The sequence below is a fragment of the Alligator mississippiensis genome, chromosome 9 (genome assembly GCF_030867095.1).
Source record: "Alligator mississippiensis isolate rAllMis1 chromosome 9, rAllMis1, whole genome shotgun sequence".
NCBI classification, from domain to species: domain Eukaryota; kingdom Metazoa; phylum Chordata; order Crocodylia; family Alligatoridae; genus Alligator; species Alligator mississippiensis.
Window position 1 is genome coordinate 2,159,278 of NC_081832.1, and position 23,402 is coordinate 2,182,679.

The 23,402-nt window shown below is 52.8% G+C and overlaps 1 protein-coding gene and 1 long non-coding RNA gene across 2 annotated transcripts in view; one reads left to right on the forward strand and one right to left on the reverse strand.

The window, feature by feature from the left end:
• STK35 (serine/threonine kinase 35) lies at positions 1-22,332 on the forward strand. The gene is made up of 3 exons (XM_059713158.1): positions 1-532; positions 6,574-7,322; positions 17,455-22,332. The coding sequence occupies exons 1-2, from the start codon at positions 136-138 to the stop codon at positions 7,284-7,286; spliced, it is 1,110 nt and encodes a 369-aa protein (XP_059569141.1). The 5' UTR covers positions 1-135; the 3' UTR covers positions 7,287-7,322; positions 17,455-22,332.
• LOC132243417 (uncharacterized) overlaps positions 4,903-23,402 on the reverse strand; it is a 26,962-nt gene continuing 8,462 nt past the window's right edge. The window contains exon 2 of the long non-coding RNA XR_009454988.1: positions 4,903-5,481. This is a non-coding gene — a long non-coding RNA (uncharacterized LOC132243417). The remainder of the gene's footprint in view (positions 5,482-23,402) is intronic.

The following is a 23,402-nucleotide window of genomic DNA, read 5'->3' on the forward strand; positions in this document are numbered from 1 at the left end:
CCCGCCGCCATTGGCTGGGCGCTTAAAGGGGCAGGCGCGGCGCGCTTTTCTGCCCTCCGACCCGGCGGCGCACGCCCCTGGCTCAGGGATGCGGGGCGGGGGCCGGCGGCCGCACGAGCCAGGCCCGGCGCAGCCATGGAGGCGGCGGCGGCGGACGGCGGCCGCCGAGGGACAGCGCGGCGGCGGCGCGGCCCGGCGCTGACGGAGGCCGCGGCGGCGGCGGAGGCCGAGGCCGGGCCGCGCTACCGCCTGCTGGCCGAGATCGGGCGCGGCGCCTACGGCGTGGTCTACGAGGCCGTGTCGGGCCGCAGCGGCGCCCGCCGCGCCGTCAAGCGCATCCGCTGCGACGCGCCCGAGAACGTGGAGCTGGCGCTGGCCGAGTTCTGGGCCCTGACCAGCCTGCGCCGCCGCCACCCCAACGTCGTGCGCTTCGAGGAGTGCGTCCTGCAGCGCCACGGCCTGGGCCAGCGCATGAGCCACGGCAACAAGCGCAGCCAGCTCTACCTGCGCCTCGTCGAGACCTCGCTCAAAGGTACCGCCGGCCCGCGCACCCCGCCGCGGCCCGCGCACCCCGTTATTCCCCTCCCCCCCCACACACACACACGCACGGGGCCTGTCTCCCTCCAGGCAGCCCCATGCACGCGCACAGGGGCCCTGGCACCCCTCCCCTCCGTGCACCCTAGTGTACCTCTGTTAGGTATATGTACCTAATGTACCCCCCCAGGACACCCCCGTGCACCCCAACATCCCCACCTCCGGACACCCCACAGGGCTCCCGGCACTCCTGCACCCCAACAGCCGCTGCCCTGAGACCCCTGTGCACCCTCATACCACCCCTGCCCTGGCGCCCCACGCATCCTGACACGGTCACAAGGCTCGTAGTGCCCTCGTAGCACGTGAGCACTCGCGCGGGGCCTGGGCACCTTTGCACCCTGCAAGCACCATATCGCCCTGGGACCCATACGCACCCCATGGAGTCCCCAGCACCCTGGCACCCCCTCAGCCCTGCAACCTCCATGAACCCCACAGGATCTCCCGTGTACCCTGACACCCCTCAGTCGCCTCCATGCACCCTCCCAGGGCACCCCTATACCCCCAGTACTTGGACCCCCATGCACCCTAATTGCTGCCTGCCCCTGGTCTCCCATCACTAACACCCCCACGTGCTTCCATGCACCCTCAGTCCTGAACCCCTACGAATGCCCGAGGGCCTCCCTAATATGCCCAGGCACACCCATGGGGCCTCCAGCAACCCTGTGACTCCTGTGCATTGCACGGGGCCTCCTGTGCACCCCGACCCCACAGTCCTGGGACCCCCTCTGTGACCCCAGTAGCCTTTTGAGACCCCCCCCGCCTTCCTCATGAACCTTCCTTGCACCCTGACTGCGCCTGAGCTGTCCCATGGTCCCCAGACCCCCATGCATGCCCCCGATGGACCCCAGTCATCTTATGCAAGTGCAGTAGGAGCCCCTTATACCTTAGCATGCCGTGTGGGTGGGGGACCAGTGTCCCCCCCCCTGCTCTCTCTTCAGGGCATACAGCTTGCAGAGCTCTCTCTCCCTGCATCTTTTTGAAGACCTCCCTCAAAAAAATACTGTCACCCCCCCCTAATGCACCGGTAGACACTGTCACCTCTTGCAATGCACCTGTAGACACCGTCATAGGGTGCTCCTGTGGTCCTGAGACCCACACCAGTGCACCCTTAGAAGGGAGGCACAGCCTTGGGACACTTCTGTGCTGCTTTCCTTCTACCCCCACCCCTGAGTGCCCCCCAAAATCCCCATGCTTCCTCAAGAGCCTCCCTTCTCCTTCCCCCCAGACAAAAGCACCTTACCTGGAAGGAGTCTCTCTGAAAATGCCTGTCCCCCTTGGCTGCAGGCTTCCCCCATACACACAGCCTTGCAGATGCCATGCTTTGGAAAGGCAGGGCTGATACTGTTCAAGGACTCCCCATGTTGCCCCAGGGTCCCATTGCCTGCCTCCAGCAAAGCCAGCATGCTTTCCTTGAGGGCAGCCTTCCTGGGATGCTGCAGGGCTCCACGCACCTTTTGGAGCCTGTGCTTTTTTATGTACCCTCAATTAAAACAAATTAAGGACCCCCTCCATAGATGCTAGCATCCCTAAATGGCCTTGAGGCTGCAGCCTGAGCCAGGTAGAGCTTTGTACCAGTGAGCACCCCCATGGCTGTGGGCCTGCCGCTTCCCTTGCACCCTGGATTAAACTGCTTTCCATGTGCCTCCCTGAAGTCCCAGGCCTTTGCATAACCCTCTGTGCATCCTGCTAGCCCGAAGCAGAGCCAGTCCATTGCATCTGGTAGAAAACTGACATAAAACAGGACCTGTATACGAGTAAATTGGCGCACACGTACAGAAACCGGAGCTGGCCCCACTTGTCTGGTAGAGCCCCTCTTCCACAGACATAATCCCACCCCCCTGAGTCCATACAGCCCTGTAACTGCCTGTCCCCTGTCAGGTAGGACCAGCTCCCTTTGGCTCACAAGGGACTCAGAAAGGTACCTTTTGGCTGCTCCTATAGAAGTCCCTTCTTTCTGGGAAGTTTCACCCACCCATTGTATAAGAGCCTCCCCAAAAGTACTGGGGTACCCCATCTGAAACCCTCTTCCCAGCAATGGGGGACAGGACGGAGGAATGTTTCATAGCTTGCGTAACCAGAGATTCCTTTTCCTGCCATGCACCAGAGCCAACTCTGTGCTGCTAATTGGTGTCCAAAGCATGGTCTGAAGCCCTGCAAGTACAGAGTCCATTCCTGCAAGAGACCCCGTAAACTGGTGACAGCTCTTATTGTGCCTGCTAGAAATCTTGCTCAAAGCTGCACCGCGAGTACTTCCATGCAGGAGAGCTCATCTGTCCCGCCACTTCCCCTCCCTGACTGCAACAAGTTTTATCTGAGTCTGGAGATCTTTCAGAAAGATGACAGGACTCTCCCATGGGATCTACACTCCTTTACTACTGATTTCAGTGTATGAGGCTTTCCCCTGGGCAGGGGGAAAAAGGGGTCCTAGATAAGAAATCCCACTAAGGCTCCAGCACATCTCAGTTCTGCCTGCCTCACCCCCAACAACTCCCCCCCCCCCCCCAGGCAGAGGGACCCAGCCAGAAGCCATAGCTGATACCCAAGGTTATGTTAAGTGCCCCAAAATACATACTTCAACTGGGTAAGAGCACCCCAAAAGTCTTCCCTCCTTTCCTGATTGTACAGGGTACTTGAATCCTAGCCCTCTGGTTCCCAAGTATACCGCTTGGCTCTGGCCTGTATCCCCCAGCACGTAGAAGCGCTGCTGTGCCATTCTGCACGACCGCAGCTGGGCTATTTAAAGACCCAGGCAGATGCAGTGCCAACGTGCCGAGGTTCAGGACGCGGGGATTAATTCGAGACTGATTCCAAACGAGGAGCACAAGTAGCAGGACGTTGGACTACGTGGGGCTTCAATTATTTAAGAGCAAATGTGGCCTGTAGCCCTCAATTCATTATTCAGCATCTCATTAAAGCAAAGTACAGCTAGAAAGCTGGACCCCCAGCTTGGAGCTAGGCTGGCATCTCACGAAAGGGCAGTCAGGAGTGACGCATGCGACTGCAGCGCGTGCAGCCGCCATCTCCCCACTGACATGCTGTCGGGGCTCGTGTTTGGCCACATGCCCCATGTGCTGTTCATAGCCCGTGGTATCTGCGCAGAGCTGGACAGGTCCAGGCAGCCTGCACTGTGAGACAGCAGCTTGCAAAATGCTTCTGCAGTGTCCACCACGGGCGTGCAGCCTGCACACTTACCATGCACAGCCTGTTAGTGTCAAATGTCTCTGGCTCATTCCAGCATCCAGGCCTTACATTTTACAGTGCAGCATGTTTGCCGTGGGGAGGTTTAGATTGCATCTAATTATGACAGGGAGGAGAGGGCCATCGGTTCAGTAGCTACTAAATTGGCTCAGTGAATTAGTTGCTCTGGTTACAGTGGGTGGGGTGAGGAACATCTGCAGCAACGAAGGGGTCAATTTGTGCTACGTTCCTTAGCGGGTGGTGAGGTAGAAGAGGTATCACTTGAATTCAGTGGGACTTTGTAAGCAGAATCTTAAATCATGGATCAGCTTCAAACCCCCTTCCCCTGATATCTGTTTCCTACTCTTCATGGGAGAGCCAGCCACAAGAGGAAATTTCTTGACCGTTTCCTCTGTGCAAGGCTCACGACCAGAAAACTAAGGGCACAGCCCTCGCTGTGCTCTTCAGAGGCCAGGCAGGGAAGAGACCCCAATGGCAGGAGAGAGGTGGTAGGCAACAAGTCTGACCAAGACAAAGGCAGAGAGATGGCAACAGTCAGGGGAGAGCAGATGGCGAAGGGAAGTGGGGTTGGCGTTCTGGCTTAGACCTGGTACCTCTCTAAGTTCAGCCCCACCCCGGACGCGGTGCTGCTGTCGGTGCAGCCGTCTTGTCCCACCTGCCCTTGGCTAGGGACATCTGGAGTCTGAATGTCAACCCCATCACAGCAGTTCCTTTTCCCAAGAGTAGTCCAGCCTCCTGGAAATGAATTCATGGTGAGGCTGAGCTCAAGCCGGTCACTGCAAGAGTACCTTTGCATTCCCACCCGCATACCGTATCCTGCTACTAGCAGTGCTTCTGCTTCTGCATGACATGCACCCGAAGAGCATGACATTGCTGTCAGAGGCAGACTGCGTGCATCCCGGAGTAAACACAGTGGAAGGCAGCTGTTCAGAGCGTTACCAGAACAGCCTGGGTTGTTGCCAGGAATGGCCAGTGCATCCAAAACCTTGCTGCACGGGGCTGGCAGAGCATTGACTGAAGGATAGAAACAAACCCTCTGCCCTAGCAAGGTGTCGCCAGGCCTTTCATGAAGCCAGGTTAAGGAAAGTAGAAGGCACACATGCACGTAACTGTTTTGACTGCAAATATTTTTGTTCCCAAGACAAGTGGCTGTCTCTTCGGTTTTCCATTCTGTCATACCCGTTTCTTACCAAGGGCGGCTCAGACAGTTTTCCTGTTCAGAGATCACATCTCCAGAAAGAAATAACCCTTCCATACCCAGCACAGAGCCCCTAGCAGACAACTTGAAGAGTCTCCCTTGGCTGCAATCTCCTTGGGGTCCCAGTTCTGACCCATCGGATTGTGAGCAGGACCCCAGTTCCCTGGTCCTGACCTAAGCATCGTCCTTTGCTGAGAGCAGTGGGGCGCAGCCAAATCTTTGTCATATAGGCTGATTTCCATAGCAGTAGTCATGGTTGCAGACTGTTTGTACAAATCACCAATATTCCCCACCCATCCACCCCAATCACTGACCATTACAGAGGCTGACATGAAAGGGCTGATAACTTGGCTTTCTTGGTAGTCCCTGGCCCTGCCAGGCACTGGGAGTTCTGGTCTCTGGTCCTCTAGGGCTGTGCTGGAAGGCTGTTTGTGCTGGAGCCCGGAGTCATTTAGCCCTGTAGAGTGCTGCAGGTTTATCCATGGGACCAGCTGAAAAAAGCGGAGGCAATTGAGAGGAGTTGCCTAGGCTTGAGAAAAATCTAACACCCAGTGTCTGATTGAGACACCCCAGCTGCATAATGGGATTCTGCCCTTGTAACCGAGGCCCGCCTCCCCGAACACACAAACAGATGAGCCGAGTCAAACACAGAGTTCCCCCTGCCACTGCTTCCCTCTCCCTCTGCCTGGAAAAGTCCCTCTGCTTTAGGCTACAAATACCCCATGTCATCCCCAGCGGTAACTGCAAGACCTGGGCTTTGTTAACCAGTTGGTTATTGCTGTGCTTTTCACTCCTTCCCAGAGCAGGTCCCATGCAGACCCTCAGCAGAGGAGTGCTCGATGGGGAGAGGAGTTTGGCAAGCCAAGTACAATGTGCCAGGCCACTGAAATCCACATCTTATACAGTAGGCCTTGCCCTGTGCCCTGACCCTTGTACCAGCAGCTTTTTCTGAGATCACTCTGGGTATCTGTTAAAAGGAGAGGCATAAAATGCTGCTTGCACTGGGCAGTGAAACCTGTTAATGCCTTTATAGGCAGAAGCAAAACTAAACACGCACAACTCAAGTACCTGTGTGCTATGTCCAGTTCTCTGCCTGCTAACTGAGGCCTCGTCTAAACTTAGCTCTTGCTGCTTTATGCAGTATTGTTAACGATTCAGCATTCCCAGGGTGTCATCACAGCTGTGCTGTTGCATCTCACTTTTGCTGGGGCACAGAAATCAGCTAGGTTCCTGCCAGGCCTTAAATGCTGATAAATGCTGCTAACTCCTTGTTAGCACAACTGTAACTGTTGGTAAAGAGCGCAAATATTTTTTTTCTTTCTTGGCTGCCATCTAATCAGGGTCAACAGACAGACAAGCCCTTACTGACTCCGGTTACGTAGCAGAGTGCACACAGCTAAGGGAGTGTGCACCAGATGCTTTTCTGTCCCTTAGATATGCAAAGCTGAGTATATTCTAACAGCAGAACCTTACCCATGGCTTTTGGCTTAAGCCTTCGGAGACCTCCTTATACACTCAACATGACTGTCCTGCTGTTGCTGATCTGTGTCTAACGTCCCTCCCCCCTGTCTTGTGCCTCCCAGGTGAGAGAATCCTGGGCTATGCCGAGGAGCCCTGCTATCTCTGGTTCGTCATGGAGTTCTGCGAAGGGGGCGATCTCAATCAGTACATCCTCTCCCGGAGACCGGACCCAGCCACCAACAAGAGCTTCATGCTCCAGCTGACCAGTGCCATCGCCTTCCTGCACAAGAACCATATTGTGCACAGAGACTTGAAGCCAGACAACATCCTGATCACGGAGAAATCTGGTGCTCCTGTTCTCAAGGTGGCAGACTTTGGACTCAGCAAGGTCTGTGCTGGTCTGACTGCTCGGGGCAAGGAGGGCGGGAACGACAACAAAAATGTGAATGTGAACAAGTACTGGCTGTCGTCAGCCTGCGGCTCTGACTTCTACATGGCCCCCGAGGTCTGGGAGGGGCACTACACAGCCAAGGCGGACATCTTTGCCCTGGGCATCATCATCTGGGCCATGATTGAGAGGATAACGTTCATCGACGCAGAGACCAAGAAGGAGCTGCTGGGGACCTACATCAAGCAGGGGACAGAGATTGTGCCTGTTGGGGAAGCGCTGCTAGAAAACCCAAAGATGGAGCTGCATATCCCTCAGAAACGCAGGACTTCCATGTCTGAGGGGATCAAACAGCTCTTGAAAGACATGTTGGCTGCTAACCCACAGGATCGACCTGATGCCTTCGAGCTTGAAACCAGGATGGACCAGGTGACATGTGCTGCTTAAAATTCAGGGCAAAGCGGTGTCGTGTTTTGCAGTTGGGTAAGTGCTCTGCAGTTTGTGACACCTTCTCCTCCTCCACTGCACCACTCTTCCTGTTAGCTTTTCTGTGCAATGGGACAGGGCAGCCTTTTCTGTTCCCAGAACTCTTTCTGTACTGGCTCATCCCGAGAACAACTTCCTGAGCAGTTTCTTCCACCTTCTCTAGTTAAAAGAAAACTAGAAATGGGGGCTGGAAAACAGAATGAGCAGCATTTCCCAGTGCTGGCCAGACCCCTTAAACACTGGGAAAGAGTCAGAGGCTCGCTCCCTCCCTCACCGAGCAATTGGTGACTGTCTAGTGAGCGGGTCAAGGGACTACTCGCTAAGCAATTAGGACAAAAATCTCCACTCTGCTTTTTCCAGGGGTCCTACAGGGAAAGAATCACACACCCCTGTATCAAGATGCATGCATGAAAAGACAGGTTCAACCTTGGCAGTATCTCCTCAGTGTTTCACTTACTGATATATCACTCCCAGGAGGAGTCCAGTCCCTTGCTGTTGTAGGAAGCCAAGTTATATCATCTCATTCATTACCTTATCAAGCTGCATGTTGAGACTAGTTTCAACAAGCTGGAAGGCTGTGGTAGGCAGCTATCTTTGTATGGGAGAGCAGGTGGCCTCTACCTGCAGCCAGAGGGTGAGCAATCTGAGAATCCCCCCACATTCAAAGACTGCTTGAGGTGACGCACTGAAGGCTCCCTGCCCTCGGAGACCTACGTTCCATTCACCAGGGTGTTTTAAAGTGAACATCTCTTATCCACTTCATCCTCCTTCCACATCCAGGTACCCTCCGTGCTTATCTCAGTCTTAGCTTGGTCTTACGAACCTTTGAAGCTGTCACCTGCTTCCAGCTGCAATGCATTATACACCCACCTGTTATAATGTTGAGTTATTTGTCCAAAATCTTTTTCCTACTGAAGCACCAAACCAGCTGTGCAGCCTGCTCTGGAATGCACTGGATAAAGTGACAGGGGAGCTTGAAATGCACACTCTTATTTTTCACTTGCTTTCACCGAGAAGGAATGTAGTTGGTCTTGTTTCATTTCCATGCTAAATAAGGGACTTCCTCTTTGTGAGAAACACCACTTGTGCAATGCCAGGAGAGAGCTCCTGTCTCAGGCACGCTTGACACACGCAAGCCCTCGCAAGCAGGAAGTTTGCAGAACGCTTGCATTCCCAACACGTTGCTCCCAGCTCGTTTTAAAATAGACCTTGCGTCCTTCTAGGCTTGTAGTTTGAGGAAACATCCAGTAACTCTGATATTCAGAGTGGAAGCTCTGCTTTCTCCAGCCATGCTCAGTTTTAATAAGGGATGTGGCTGCAAGACTTGTAGAGCTGAGCAGTGTGGTAATCAAGGCTACTGGCCTGCAGTGAGAAGCCTGCCTTCCTGGCAAATCTGCTTAGACACATCCTGTAGCTAGGGGTTATCCCAGCCAAACCCTTGGGTAAAACTGAAAATTACAGCCGTAAGAAGCAACTCAAAACCAATGGCCCTGGGAAGCCCTGATCCCAACTTCCTTGCTCCTGGTTCAGTTGACCTGAAAGGAGCATTGCCCAGATTGTGTAAGAGGCATATGCCGTCCCTCCCCTTTCTGAAAACGCACCGGTTTGGAATGTACCCAGAGAAGTACGTTATTTGGGGCATTTCCTGCCAGCCCGCATTAGCAAGTGGCCATCTCCACGAGGCTGCTGTTTGCACAACAAATCCACTTTTAGGTTAAAGAATATGGCTTTGCCCATTGAAAGCAAAGCCTCTTAAGGAAGACCCTAGGATATACGTTTTCTGGAACCTAAAAACAGAAACGTGGTGACAGCAGAACCCCAGTACATCAACCTGAGAAGCTCAGTGGCACCCTGGAGAGGTGTTTTAGCAGTCTCACCAGCTGCTCCTAGGGTCACTAGCTACCTGTGGTGCTTAAGCTCTTTTGCTCAGGAAGAGGAAGAGGTGGCCATCTTCTCCTGCGTATGATGGAGACATTATGGAAGCAGTTGCAATGCGCAGCTCCCAAGCAGTCGGTGTTTTGCTTCTGCTGCTGCCATCTGTGATCACTCGTGCTGTGCTAACATGATGCTGCCGAGTTACATAACCAGCCCATGCCCTCTGGGGAAAATTCATTCTGCGCATATCAGTGGAATAGTACATTCAGGGTAGCAGACACTGCAGGGACAGTCCTGCCCTGGAGCTATTTGTTTAAAACCCAGCTGCCTTTTCAGATTCTCCCCTCTGCTATCAGTGGAGGGAGCGGGCAGTGAGTCCACACCAAATATTTCCTTTGGTGGCACAGCTGCAGTGGATGGAGGTGGTGCTATCTTATGTAACAGCACAAGTCTAGAAGGACACAGGTTGTATTTTAAAGCAAGCTGGGAGCAATGTGGAGTGTAAGTGCTCTGCAGACTTTCTGCTGTAGCAACCATGCTCTGCCTTGTCCTGGACAGGTAAGCTGCATGCAGCCCACCTTGCTGCATGCTGGGGAAATGCCTCTCTGGGTTGTTCACTAGGCAGCATAATAGTGGAGGCCTGTGGTCTGCGAGCCCCTGCAGTCTGCAGACTGTGTCTAAGAGGTCTGCAAAAGATGACTGGTCAATCAAGAATATGTGAATACCCGCACTTACAACTCAGAGGCATCCACATCTCCATTTGAAATTATTTAGGGGTCTCCAAATAAAAGGTTGAAAACCACTGGTGTAGGCAATCCAGCAAGTGCATGTGCCACTTTGCATTGAAACAAAGGATTCATGCCTCCTATTTGTATCCTTCATCTTCCCCAGTGTTAGAGCAGCCCTACTAAGTGCTAGGTCGAACTGCTCAAGAAGCCCGACAGCTTGAATCCTGTACTGGTGCAGCATGAGCCAAGTGCTGAACCTCTAGACACTTCCCACAACTTTTCACTTTGGCCCTGGCATCTCAGTTGCAGCTTGTGTCATTCCAAACTCAGCTTTCTGTCTCCTCCCTACAAAGTATTAAGAACAAGAGACTCCCAGGCTCTGACTTGCTGAAGTTGATATGCTAACGTAGCAAACAGTAGCTGTTCCTTGCACAGCCTCAGCCAGAATTTGCACAGCTCTTAATGCCACTTTCCTCTTTGCAAGACAACTAGAAAAGTTGCTGTGGATCACACTGGATTCCTGTGGGAGCAGTTGTTTCCCCTGACATTTGTATTCAACGTGTACTTCACCCCCCAGAATTACATAGACCGCTTCCTTGCTGCAAGTGGGTAGGGCATCTTGTAAAATAATAGCAGACATTAAACCTGCCCGTAAAATGTTATCGTGTCCGTCTGGTGCTACAGCACTGAAGAAAAGAAAGAGTCGGGTCAGCCACTGGAGCAGAAGGTTTCTTTCCTTGCTAAACATCTTGATGTTCCACTTCCCAGTGCAAGGCTCTATTGCCTAGTCACGCACACTGGCATAACCCACCCCATGCGCACGCTTTTTTCCCAGCCCTGCACTGGTTTCGAGTCATGGCTGCTGTCACCTATCTTACTACTTTCCAGGAATATTCCCGCACCTGGGTTCCCCTCTCCCTTTGGCAAATTTGGGCAAGTCATTTATACCCAAATGCAACTCAAGTCAAAATACTGAACCATGTAGTTATACTCGCAGGATCCTTTTTCAGGTATCCAAGCAGACTAAGCTCTGTAGTCAGCTCCTCTCTCCTAAAGTGCCAGTGCGGGGATAAAGACACAATAAGATCACATGGCTGTTTGTTATGCAGCCTCACGGTCCACTGCCCTTAGCTCTGGATTATAACACGGACTGTGGCAGGAGCTCACGCGGGCAGTGCTGATGGCAGGGGCTTTGCTCCTGCGGAAGTGATCTCGCAGTATTTATCTTTCAAGACCTTATATAACACTGAGGCGCTCCCCAAAGCGCTTGAAGCACTGCTCTCACTCGAGTGCTCTGCGCGATCTTGGAACAGTTTGAAATGCAGGAGTAGGCTTGTACGGAGCAATTAGTGCTGGGCATCGAAACAAAGTGGAGAAGAGGGCTTCTGCTGGCACTCAGGTGCAGCTTCCAACACTTGGGCTTACGTGACAGAGAGGGGGGCCAGGCAGTAGAATGAGGCAGCTGGGAGCTGCTCTAGTTTTTAATGATTAGAGATGAATTAAGCTTTCTAATTTTAAAACATCTTATAGGCTGGATGGTGTGTGGAGAGGGGAATTAGCTCCTGCATGGCACAGGACTCGCGGCCAGCCTAGCCTGGCCATCTCTAACAACATCCTCTCCCTTCCTTTGCCCTTCTGGACTTAAAAGGAGGGTGAAGAGGTTCATTTCTCCCCTGCTTTGGTCTTTGGACACCTTTCCCATCTTCATTCGTTTTCCAGCAACTATGTACCCATTTACAGAGGCTTAAAGGAAATGTTCCATTTCTGTGCAAAACTGCATGAGAAACTTCAGGCGCTTTGATTTTCCTTTCCCATTTGCTGGCCCTGAGTCTCAAATCAAGATACCATCTCTGTCCTTAGACTATTATTTCATCACTTGGGCTCATTTTTCCATAGGTTTTTGTGCACCCTGAGAAGCTAGGCAGGGAAGAAACTGCCCACCACACATATGGACCATCATCACCACCAGAAACCCCTCCTCTCTCCCGAGCTTAGTGCCAGCTTTCCCATAAAATCAGAAGCTCCTCATTACAAGTGCCACTGAACTCCATTACCTTTACAGACCAACTGTAACTATATGGACCTACTTTGAGAGATGCTCTTGGAGCTAAGAGAAAAATCAGGACCTAACAAACAATTGTGGATGACAGTGTGGTCCTGACCACTGTTCAGCTCCGCTCAGGGCTTCCTTCAGCTAAGTGGGAGCTCCACCAAGCTGCCTGCTTTGACAAGCTAGCAGTTGCAGGGTGGAGACACAGATGCGTGCCAACTTCAGGCTCTCTCTTCCTCCCACATATACTTCCAAATGGGTTTTCTCACTGTTGATAGGGAAAGCATGCCAAACATCTCCATACAAGAACGACGGGGTAGGACCCCACACGGGCCATTGTAGAAACGGTGCGGACAGAATAATGTGGCCTTGCTGTGGGAGTGCTTCCACAGGGCCTAAATCTGAGCACCAGTCACCCTGGGGAATAGCAGTGAAGATGTGCTCTTGCGAAGCTGGGGAGTAAGGAAAAACCCAAAAGTCTCCCTTCGTGAACATGTAGGATTTCTGCACTCAGGAGAAGGGTTATGATGGGCTAGCTAAGCAGGACCAACAAGCAGCGGCACACGTACCACAAGTGCAGCTATCTTGAGAAGACCGGCTTTCTCAGACTCTCATACCTAAAGGCCAAGCTGATTATTCAGTTTAATTTCTACCAGCTGACACAGAGAAGTGATCCATCCTAGTCAGACCAGGGCAGGATCCTGTGCGTCTGAGGTCAGCTGAGCCCAAAGAACACAGGGAAATTCCTCCTTTGTTTCCAGTTTCAGACGTCCCTTGGAGCTACCCATTGTTTCCCTCCCTCTTTTTATAAAGAGTTGAGTGCTGCCCTCTCAACAGTAGGATAAGGCCTATACCATTTGTTGTTCATCTGGTTGACTCTAATCTTCCAGTTCTACTTAGTTTTAAAAACCAAGGAGCACTGCCGTTCAGTAGTCTGAGTCTCTAGGTCAGTCTTCTGCAAACTTCTTTTGGGAGTTGAGTGGAGATTGGCAACCCAGGAGAGAGTTTTCCCATCCTCAGAGCAGGCCCAACCCTCAGCTGCTAGGCAAAGGGTCTGTCCTCCCCGAGCCCCCTGGATGAAAGGGATAATTGCCTCCCCACGGATCCCCGAGTCTGCCTTTCCCAGTGGGGCCACCAGGTAAATGTAGTCTTTGTAACGTGGACGCCTGCCAAGGGGAATGAAACCACAACCACGTCCCAAACATCCAGCTGCCAGGAGCCACCATGGGACGGACTCTCAGGAAAGCCTTCCAGCTCTAGATTTCTGCTCACTGCCAAGCCATCTACCTCTCTGCTGCTGCTTCTCAGGTTGCCACAGGCTAAATGCCATTACTTTGATTTAAAATGCGAGTCAAGGCATGCACGTTTTGGAGAAGGGCAAGTCAAGCAGCAGTTAGGCAAATTCCTGCAGAGCATCAAGCTGAGGGGTTTTACCTAGCAAAGGAGTTGGACTTTGCTGATGGACCTGACACGATCACTCGCGCAGTTCAGAGCCAGTCTGGTTTTAGGATGAATCCCATCCCCGGAGGGTGCCCAGCAGGGTTTCATTTCTGGGATTCTTTTACTTCGGTCCATCTGCAGCTTCTTGGATGCTGCCTTCAGTGTGTGATGGTTACATCAGTCCTTCCCCCACCCAGCATGGATGGGTCTACCTTGGCTGGCAGCAGGTGCATCATGCAGACAGCGAGTCCGTCATCTGCTTCAGTCCAGTTTTCCTAGTGGGCCCGCACCCGGCTGGCTTCTTTACCTCTAGTGATGGAATTAGTTAGCAGAAGGATTTCCTCTTCCACAAAGACACCTTCACTGCCCGACTTTTCAGAGCAACAGCCAGCTTTGTTTGGCTGTGTAGTCTCAGGACTACACCTGGCTATAATTAATACATCACTTCTGCGCAGCAAGACTAGGGCACAGGGTGGGGTGCACAGTAATAAATAGAATTATCTTTACAGACTGCAGCCCCTCGGAGAGCAACTCCAACATGGCTTGGCACTTCTTCAGTTCAGGTTTGGCAGGGAGGGCTTCTGCAGCAAGGACACGGCAAGTCCGTTGTGGATGGGAACAGCTGAGCAAGCCACGCTTACAAAACATGCAAGCCAGCCAGGTTCAGGGCCCACTGGGCTCTGCTTTTGAACACTGCTGTCTCAGATGTGTAAAGAGCAGCAAAGATGGGGTAGGAAATAGAAAGCAAAAAAAATCTGGAAGGGTGAGAGCTTTTCAGGTGCGACAACCCAGTAGATTCTCCGGGATTGACGCTTCCAGGACAGGAAGAGGGGGCGTGGGGTTTTACCAAGAGATGAGCAGAGCCCTGAGCATTAGTCCTGCCCGGTCGTGTCTGGACACACTTGACAAGTGCAAGCAGGTCTCCATATCCTCTACACCCTTCCTGCACTTTTTGGGGGAAGGAGGTCTGATACTGGGGGGACTCTGTAAAGATTGCTTTGTGCCTGCCGACACTTCTCTAGCAGAGTGTGCAACCTAGGAGACAAGGCAGGAGTTAACCCATCTCGCTGTACCTCCAGGCCTTTTATTCCCCTTCAGGGAGAGATATGATTAACGGGGAAACTTGCTTTCATTAGCAAAAGCACTCGGCTACCAGAAATAGCCCTCGCTGGTGGACGGGCAGAGCCTCCCCTTTGCCATCGCTCTGCATCATCAGTGCAACCTGTTGTCCTTCCATTCTGCCCTGGATGCCAGGTCTCGGTGCAGCACGTTGTAAGCTGCAGATGCCCGGGCAAACATTTGAGCTGATTAAAAACTCTTAGTGGCATCAATGGAGGGATTAAAAGCCCTCGAACGTGCCCTGCTTCAAACAGCCTGCGTCAGTTCAGCTGCGTCTGCTGTTTCAAGAGCCATTGTACTCAGGGGGAAAAAACAAAAAAACAAAAAAAACAAAACTCTCCAGGGTTGAAAAATGAGGACTCTTTTTTGAAGATTGCCAGCATCTTGTATCACTGCAGCAGGATCGCTCTCCCCTGCTAACGAGGCGGGCACATAGAGAATGGTTCAGACTCTCCCCTCTGGCATCTCCTTTCCAAACCATGCGGACACCCCACTTCCCCACGCAGCAAAAGGCTAACTGGTTTATCTGGGCAGTCCTAGAAAGCAGAGCTGAATTCTCACTCCTTTCCTGGTGCCTGCTGCAGTGCCGCTCCTTTTATTCTGTTAGCATGAAGCCTTTTAACCAGATTTCCTAAGGCAGAGAGGGATCCGAATAGCTGTCTGACCAGTAATTACAAGTAGACCCCAGATCACTCATATCCAGGTGGTTCACAACTGCTTAATACTCAGCTGGTTGCGCAGTAAAAGGCAAACCACTGTTTGGAGTAGCTTTTACTTCAAAAAGCGCCTCTTCTCTTCTCAGCTGGCATTCGTCAGCAGTCTCAGCTCATCAGAGAAGTGGCAGCTTGTGAAATGAAAGCCACGGCAATCATTTAAGAGCACCTGGCTTGTTGTGGAGCTATGACCCCAAGCTGGCTCGCAAACCCTCATCTCTGCAAGGGCTGTGGAAGCCAAGGGCATGAGGCAGCCAGGTTTTGCTGCATTTTTTCTTCCAGGAGGTTGTCATTAAGTCAGCAGTGCTGTTTTATTTGAGGACTGGATGACTTCCTTTGAGGTGAGGAAGGACCATTTCCCAGAGCCCATGGCTGTAGGCTCACCAGCCTTCTCTGCGCAGGCAGAAGGCACCATCGGATGGGCAGGACTGGTGGGCAGCAGGGCAGGAGTTTGGGGGAATCCTAGCTTTCCTCGACTGCTGTGAATCAACGTGAGCGTACCGAAACAGGCCCAGGTCATCAGCAGAGAGAAGCAGGGGCATTTCTCCACTTGTTTGTCTGGCTGCAATGAGGTCCCTTCAATACTGAATCTGACCATTTGCAAACCATCCCTGAAAGTTTTAGGCATTAATGTTAACTTATGGTGAAAATTAGAGGGGCATCCACAGCCCTGGCAACAGGGTAGCACCTTATCAGCTCCAGCTGTGATCAGAGCAGCCCTGGGGAGGGCAGGCATCGACTTCATCCGCATCCTCTCCATGGGGCTGAATTGATGATGGATGCCCCGAGTGGTATAAACGACCTGGTCTGGATGCAGCCTGCAGACGTTCTCCCCCTGCGTCCAGACAAACACGCAGAGAAGTGCCGCGGAGCGGAGCGTAGGGGCTCCCTTCTCCCAACTCGTTATACAAGCTGAAAGATTTACATGCTGCTGAAATGAAGGGGGGGCCAGGGAGAATAGGAGGTTGGCACTGAGCCCCTGGCATGGGATTGTGCTGGGCTCAGTCTACAGAAACAACACAAGCCTGCAGCCCTCCTGGGACTAGTTAAACAAACCCAGCTGAGGGTGCAGGCTAGACTTGGTGGCACGAGACCAACCATTTGATACACGGCTCCCTCTTCTGCTTGGCGAGCCCCAGCGGACAGCTAACTAGCCAAAGGGGTGTTCAGTCACCCCCAGCCCAGACACTTAGCCCGAGTTGCTTTCTCACTTGCTTGATCCACTGCCCTGTGCGTTTGCCAAAATCTGCTAGTCCCAGTGCTCCACCTTTACTTGGGCACGCTTGTGCGGAGAGCTGGAAGTGTTGTGAACAAGAGCTCTGCTGGGCACGTCTCACGAGGCTCACGGAGAGGTGGCTTCTTGTCTCAGGGGATGCTCCTGTGAGCTTTGCCTGGAACACCATTGCAGACCCCTTTCCAAGGATCACTGCACTATTTACATTTAACCTCATGCTGCACAGTTAAGTGACCGATCTCAACAACCAACCTGTAGCGCGATATATATATAGATATATATATAGATATATATGCAGTCATCTTGGCAACATGCTGTTTGTGCACCAGTTACCCGACTAGGAAGGGAAACACTCTCAAATCCAGATGCACTCCAGTCAGTCAGTCCCAGCTGAGTGGCAAAGGCGCGGATAGGAAGAGGGGTGTGTAACAATTCAAGACCAACATCTCAGATTGTTCAGGAGTAGAAATAAGTACTGGTGTGGTCCCTCTACAGTCACTCCTTTCCATGGCCACCTACACTTCCAAGCACTTTAATTACTGTTTTACCTTTCTTTTCTGGTTGAGTGCTACCGTCCTGTGCAACTAGTGCTAGAAATCACAGGTTTATACCATAAAATAATGTGGACTATTCAGTTCCTGCCTGTGTGCTATATTACGCTGTCTCTCTCTCCACGTCAGATATTGGCTACTACTGGCGTTGGAAGTGTAACGTGGGGGAACATGGGGAAAGGAGTGATGCAGCAGACAGGCGCTCTGGGCAACCAATACAAGGGTTTTCAGGGCACTACATTACATCCCTAGTCTCTGTCCTCCCTCCCCAACACACACATGCACGTGCACACACCCCAGCTCTGGTGCCTGGAACAAGACACACACATGCACACATCCCCCCCCCCCCCCCCCAAAAAACCGTTCCTGGAACGAGACAATGGCAGTACCTGATCTTTATTGCTTTTCTTTCTTTCCAGGTTTATTTACCAGGGACCTACAGTCTCCATGATTTACATGCACAGAGGGAAGCAAAGGATAAGGGACACAAACTAAACAGAAGATCGCTCTACAGCCGGATCCCTGCAGCAGTCAGCTTTTGGTTTTTTGGGGTTTGGTTTTCTTTCTTTTTTTGGCTGCGTGAGACTTGGGAAGAGTGAAGCTATGCAACCCACTCAGTCACAAGACTGTTGGAGAAAGTCAGGAAGAGTATACTTCTCTCCCTCCTGCCCTCAGCTCCCCCTTGTTATTCAGCCAGAATTCAAAAGGTGTTTCTAGCGAAGACGCGTTTCCACACGCAGATCAGGATTGGAAGCGTAGCAAGGCAATCGCTGCTGCTGGCAAGTACCAGAACCAAATCAGGATGTGCACGAGTTTGGTTTTTAAACATTAACATTCATTACCTTGAGGGGGGTGGCGGCTGGGGGAAGAGGATCACTAGATTGGCTCTGTAATTTGGTGGTGGTAGACAAAAGACTGAGAGGTCTTTGAAAGTCTGCGTTGCAAACGAAGTCTTGGTTTCCAGTCCAATGGCTCCTTTCCAGGTGGGCGCTGCCCACCCTGTGAAACACCCGACAGTAGAGCGCAGTAGCCAAACGAGACACGAAAGGAGGTTGACTGGGCAAGACTGTAGTGAAAGATCCTTGTTCCCTTCAGAAGTTCTTCCCCCGTAGCACTAGGCAGCCATGCCCGTTCCTGTAACGGGCACATGGGGAGTCACTGGGTTAAGTTTTCAGGTGACAAACTGAACTTTAGGGAGGAGGACAGAAACAAAGGCAGAAAAGAACAAATAACTTGAAGTTACTGGGGGCAGCCTTCTTACAGCTTGTTATTTATTGTACAGTTTCCAGTCTCCTGCATAAAACCATTATTCAGCAAATGGTAAAAACAGCTTTAGGGAGCAAAGACAACACTATTGTTCAAGCCTGGCCCTGTTGGTAAAGTTTCTCTGCGGCGGAAGGCCGAGATAAGGAGGTTGGCACATGATTAGTCTGTTAAAACTTCATTTCTTTGCTGACTTGAGCTTCCCTGACCTCCTGGGGCTGACCTATTCCACGGTCTCAATCAGTCCTTCGCTTTACTCTCCACAAGTACAGTGCGAAGCATCCTTTTTAGCCCTGCGGTTAAAACCTCTTTTGAACCTGAACGTCTTCCCACCGTATCAAATGCCAGGTGCTGGTCCAGGAGACACCGGTCACGTTATTCCAACCAGGCCTCTCTGCCTGAAGTATTCCACACTCGTCGTGAATCGGTTCCCAGTTAGAAGAGGTCCCTGCTGATTTCTCATCCCACAGACCAGAGCTTTACAGCAATATACCCATTGTTTTTTGGGGGGGAGCTGGGGGCTTCATTGTTGTCTTTGTCCCTCCCTTGTAACTCTTGTCCACCTGTTGCTGCCCCTTTGCCTGCTCGCTATTCTGTCCCATTCCGTAGAAGCCACGAGGGCTGTAGCGAGGTCAGAGATGGCCTCTAGGGTTTTTACCTCGGTCAGAGCAGGTAGAACCCAACGATGGTAGAAAATGTATCTGGCGCTTTCCTGGATGTCGTTGGAGAATAGCAGAGCTGTAGCATGGAGCGGTAGCTTTTGTGCTTTTCCCTGCATGATCCAACATCTTGTCTTGTGAACATCTCACTCGGATCTAGCGACCAACGCATTGCAAAGCCAGGAAAAAGGCCCCGCTCTCTCTGCTCCTCTTTCACCCACTCCCACAGATACTCCAGTGGGCAGCCACAGCCAGACCTTGGACACATTATCTTTTTTCCTGGATGGTTAATTATGGCTATGAAGTTTGGGTTTGGTTGAGTAGACGTAGTATTGGCAGGTCTGCCTCAGCCACAGAGGACTGTCAGGCCTTTCTAGCTTTGGTTCAGTTTTGCTGGTCGAGTTTGCTGATCTCCAGCTCACGTAGCAACATCTAAGAAGCTTCTCGCAGATGAAGTTAAAGGGTGGACTTCTGCCCTTCCCAGTACCGAAGGATCCCTCCATTTGAGCAGGAATATCCAGGCAATCTGTAGTGGAGCAGGTATTGAACCAGAGTACCTCAGTTCCTAGGGCAGTGCCCTAATCTCTGGGTCATCTTCCCTCCACTTGGCAGCACAGTACGGTAAAGGCTGCAAGTACTAGAACCATTGCTGGGCCTCCTCGTACCAGTTATGGTCACACTGGCCTTCCCTGGCAGAAGGAGCCCCGAGATGGATATTCAAGTACTGAAGAGGGTAGCTCCAAGCAGGAGAGCTGCTTTAGCTCACGCATCTTGCAGAACTTTCTGCTCAACTTGCTTACCCTCTCCAGGGGTAGGTAGTCCTTGTCCACATGTGCGAGGGGATGGGATCTTCAGCATCCTTTTTGGCAAGTCGGCCACATACAGCTGATAGAAGAAGTCACATTGGCGCCCTTACCCAAATGCACTGCAGGCCAAAGCCATCCAGCAGCCACCTGCTCAGCCCCACTGCGATCCCAAACCGCCTTCAAACCACACATCTCCACCTTGGCTTTTGTATCATAGATGTCTTGAAACAGGTTGATGTTAGCAAGGTCGACCATAGTGCCTTACAGGATTTAGAGAAGAGCTCAAACCTTGGAATAAGTAGGGTGGTTCCCTGGTTAAAATTTCAAAGCATCTCCCCTTCCATTTCCTTCTTGCCGTGGCTTTGCTGCCAATGGCTCTCTGCCTACCATGATCCTACGGAAGCTGCCCACCACTTGCAGGTCATGGTGGCTCACATCTGGGTCCATAGGGCCCTGCCTAAACTCCTTGAAGAGGAGCAATATCTGGTGAGGAACGGCCCAACCATGGAGCGAGCGTTGCGGTGCGTGCAGAGCCTTCCAGGGAGGCACAGCTCTTTCCTCTTGCATGACAACATGTGTCTGTCTAGCTCCTCTGTCTCACCACTGCTGGCTGAACTTCTCACCCAAGTCTAAGTTGTTGGCATTGGGGTTTGGAGCTGGGGAATTTCCAGCTTCTGGGAAAAGGAGTCAAGCCTGGGGCTCAGGACACTGCTCTCTGCTGCCCAGGTTCATGGAAGGGGCTCTCCCAGTTTCCAGCGGGCCACATTGAAGCTTCAAACCCCCAGCACCAATGGGACCAGTTTTGTTTCCGTGAGCCCTAAGCCTAGCCAGGGATGGGAGGGCAGGGGCTCCTGCGAGGAAAGCCTGCTGCCTTGGGGGCTTGCGCTTGAGAGCTAGGCTTTTTCCCGACCTGGTGTAGCTCCGTCTCGTGATAGGCGTGATTGTATTCATTGTTTACTTCCGAACCTCCTGTTTACAATGGCGGCGTGGGGGGGACGACCCAAACTTCAGGAGACCCGAAGAGTGCGCTGGTACTGCGCCGGGGTACCACAGCCAGAGATGCCTCAAGGAGGGGAGGATAGAGATGACCCTCTCTGGCGAGCCCAACCTAGCTGTCCCCCTTCACCCCCTGCCACTGCGTCCGAGGCCCAGCGGTGCTAGCGACAGAGCGGCAGTCGTCCCCCACGGTCTTCCTCTACTCCTCAGGATCCAGCTCCTTGACATATCAGGAGGCTCCCCGAGTCTTTCTGGAGCAATAATACTTTCCCCATCGTTGTGAACTCTCCCCCCGGTGCACGTTGTGACTCTTCTCCTCTGTGTGCAGTATCTAGTCTGGGTTTAAGCCTGCCCAGTCACACGATGCAGGCACAGCGGGCTGGAGCCAGGACGCGGTTTAAGGCGATAGAGGGGGGGAAACAGGCTGCTGCTGGGTCTCATTCCCCCCTCCACATGCACTGCCAAAGCTTCCTCTGGGGAAACAGTCCAGCCAGTTCATACCCTGCACCGCCGTTGAGGCCCCCACTCTCCATTCATTGCCACGCTGCTCTGGACCGGGGTAAGCACCTTTCAGACTTGCCCCCTTTCTCTCCTACCTCCCCAGAGGCCGCGCTAGGCAGCGCTGCCCAGGGTCCTCCTGCCCGGCCCTCCTCTCCAGCCGCACGCTGCATCTTGGCGTCGCGTTCGAGCAAACACTGGTCCTTTTATTCAAGCCACGCAGGTCTACGGCTTGGTGCGGCTGCCGCGTCTTGGAGCTCGCCCCTGTGTTTGTTCCGACGCTTGGCAACACTGGCTTGTGTAGCTGAACAAAGCCAGTTCCTTGGCATTCAGATGCATCCATTCCTGCTCTAGCGCGAGCCCTGACTACTGCTGGAACATCTGGCCGTAGTTCCTAGCAACTGCACAGGCCGTTTTGTTCTCTCCGCTCCGCGGCTAGTCATTTCCTATGCAAATCGGTGCCGTGCCTGCCTGTTAAGTAGGTGGGTCGCCCAGCCCCATCATACAGGCCCAATGACGGCGTGAAAAGCCAGCCTGCCGGCTCTTCTAAAACGCAGCCACTTACCGAGGACTCTCACTGCACGCGGACACGTGTGTCCAACAGCATCTCACCCTCACTAGAGGCATTCACTTGCCAAGGGAAGTGCCATAGGAAGCAGCTTCTAGCTGCCAGGGGACAAACCCTTTTCCTGCAGCTTGTCCAAATGCTTTTACCCCCAAGGTCTGGCTCCCCGAGGGGGGTAGGACTCCTGGTTGGAGATTGAAGCACATCTCTGCCCAACTGGCTAAAAGCAGGAGGCTTAAACCCAGACTCCAAACTCATGACGCTAGTAAAGAAATCTGTATTTTTTTTCTTTTTTTGCACAGAAGCTGGTAATCTAGGACCTACGTGTGAACAACTTTATATCAATATTTTTTGTACTTGGTTTACTTGGGTTGGTATGAGACGTCGTATTTAAGTTCTTTGAACACTGTGGATCCCCTGATGTGTATGAATGGCAGAGGCTTTGTAAATTAAGAGACGTTTGTGTGAATAAAGCTATTGGATGGGGTGGAAAAGCCATACAGGATTTGACATGCGAGTTTTGTGCCTTTGTTTGCAGCCTTCCAGCCGACACCTTGGTAGGGGAAGGGAGTCCTTGGAACCACAGGCCCAGACCCGTGGCTGCTGTTGAAGAATCGCAGGGGCTGGGGAGTGGGTCAGGACCACTGGGTTTCCACTGTCCCAGCACAGGCATGGTCAAGGAGTCTGATGGGACCACAGCACCTCCTTGGTACCCTGCCTCGAGAAGGCAGGATAGGCCCAGGCGCGTTTTGAATGGGAGGGACAGAGGGAGAAAGCAGGATCAAGGCTCCATTTCTGCACCCCATGCATTAGCACCACCAGCACCATCATCACTGCTTTCAGCACACACGGATCAGGGCCCCCGGTCTTCACCTGGAGCCTTGGCTGCCTGACACCCCCCGTCCCCCACAGCTGGTTTCTGCCCTGCGCAGGAGTTGGGGAACCTGGCTTGCCTTTGGCGTAGGGTCTCCGGGAATGGCTCAGAGAGCCTGCGAAGGGCTCTCCCCACAGCTGGTGGTGGAGGCTGGACATCACCCTTGCCCTGCAGCTGCCTGCACCCCTCCTGCAGGGTCCGGTGGTGGCTCTGGGTCACACTTAGCAGCCGATGAGCTGGGAGGGAACAGGCTGGTTCAACCAGCCCAGACCAAGCTGGACGGCTTAATGCGGGCTTTGCATTTTCCAGCTGCACCTACTCTGTTAATGAGTTAAGAGTTAACGACCTGCCCCAGCTCCAGGGAACACCCCAGCGGTGCCTGTCTCCTCCTGCTCCCCGCTCCAGCAGCGGGAAGGCCCCTGGGGCTAGTTACTGGGCTACTGCGGAGTGGCCTCCTGGGGCCACAGCCTCCCCCTCCACCCCAGGAGAGGGTTACATTTACTCTGTGCTGCAACACGAGGCTCCAGGAAGCACCAGGGCTGGTGTCAAGGGCCCTAATTTAGCCTTGGGCCTCAATCCCAGGCAGACACGCCTGTGCCAGGGGCTTCAAGGTGTCACAAGCAGCAGGGAGTCCTGGCACAAGCTCTGGGTCCCAGAGAGAGACCCCAAGACCCCCTTCCCTACAAGGAGCCGACAGCCCCGGTCT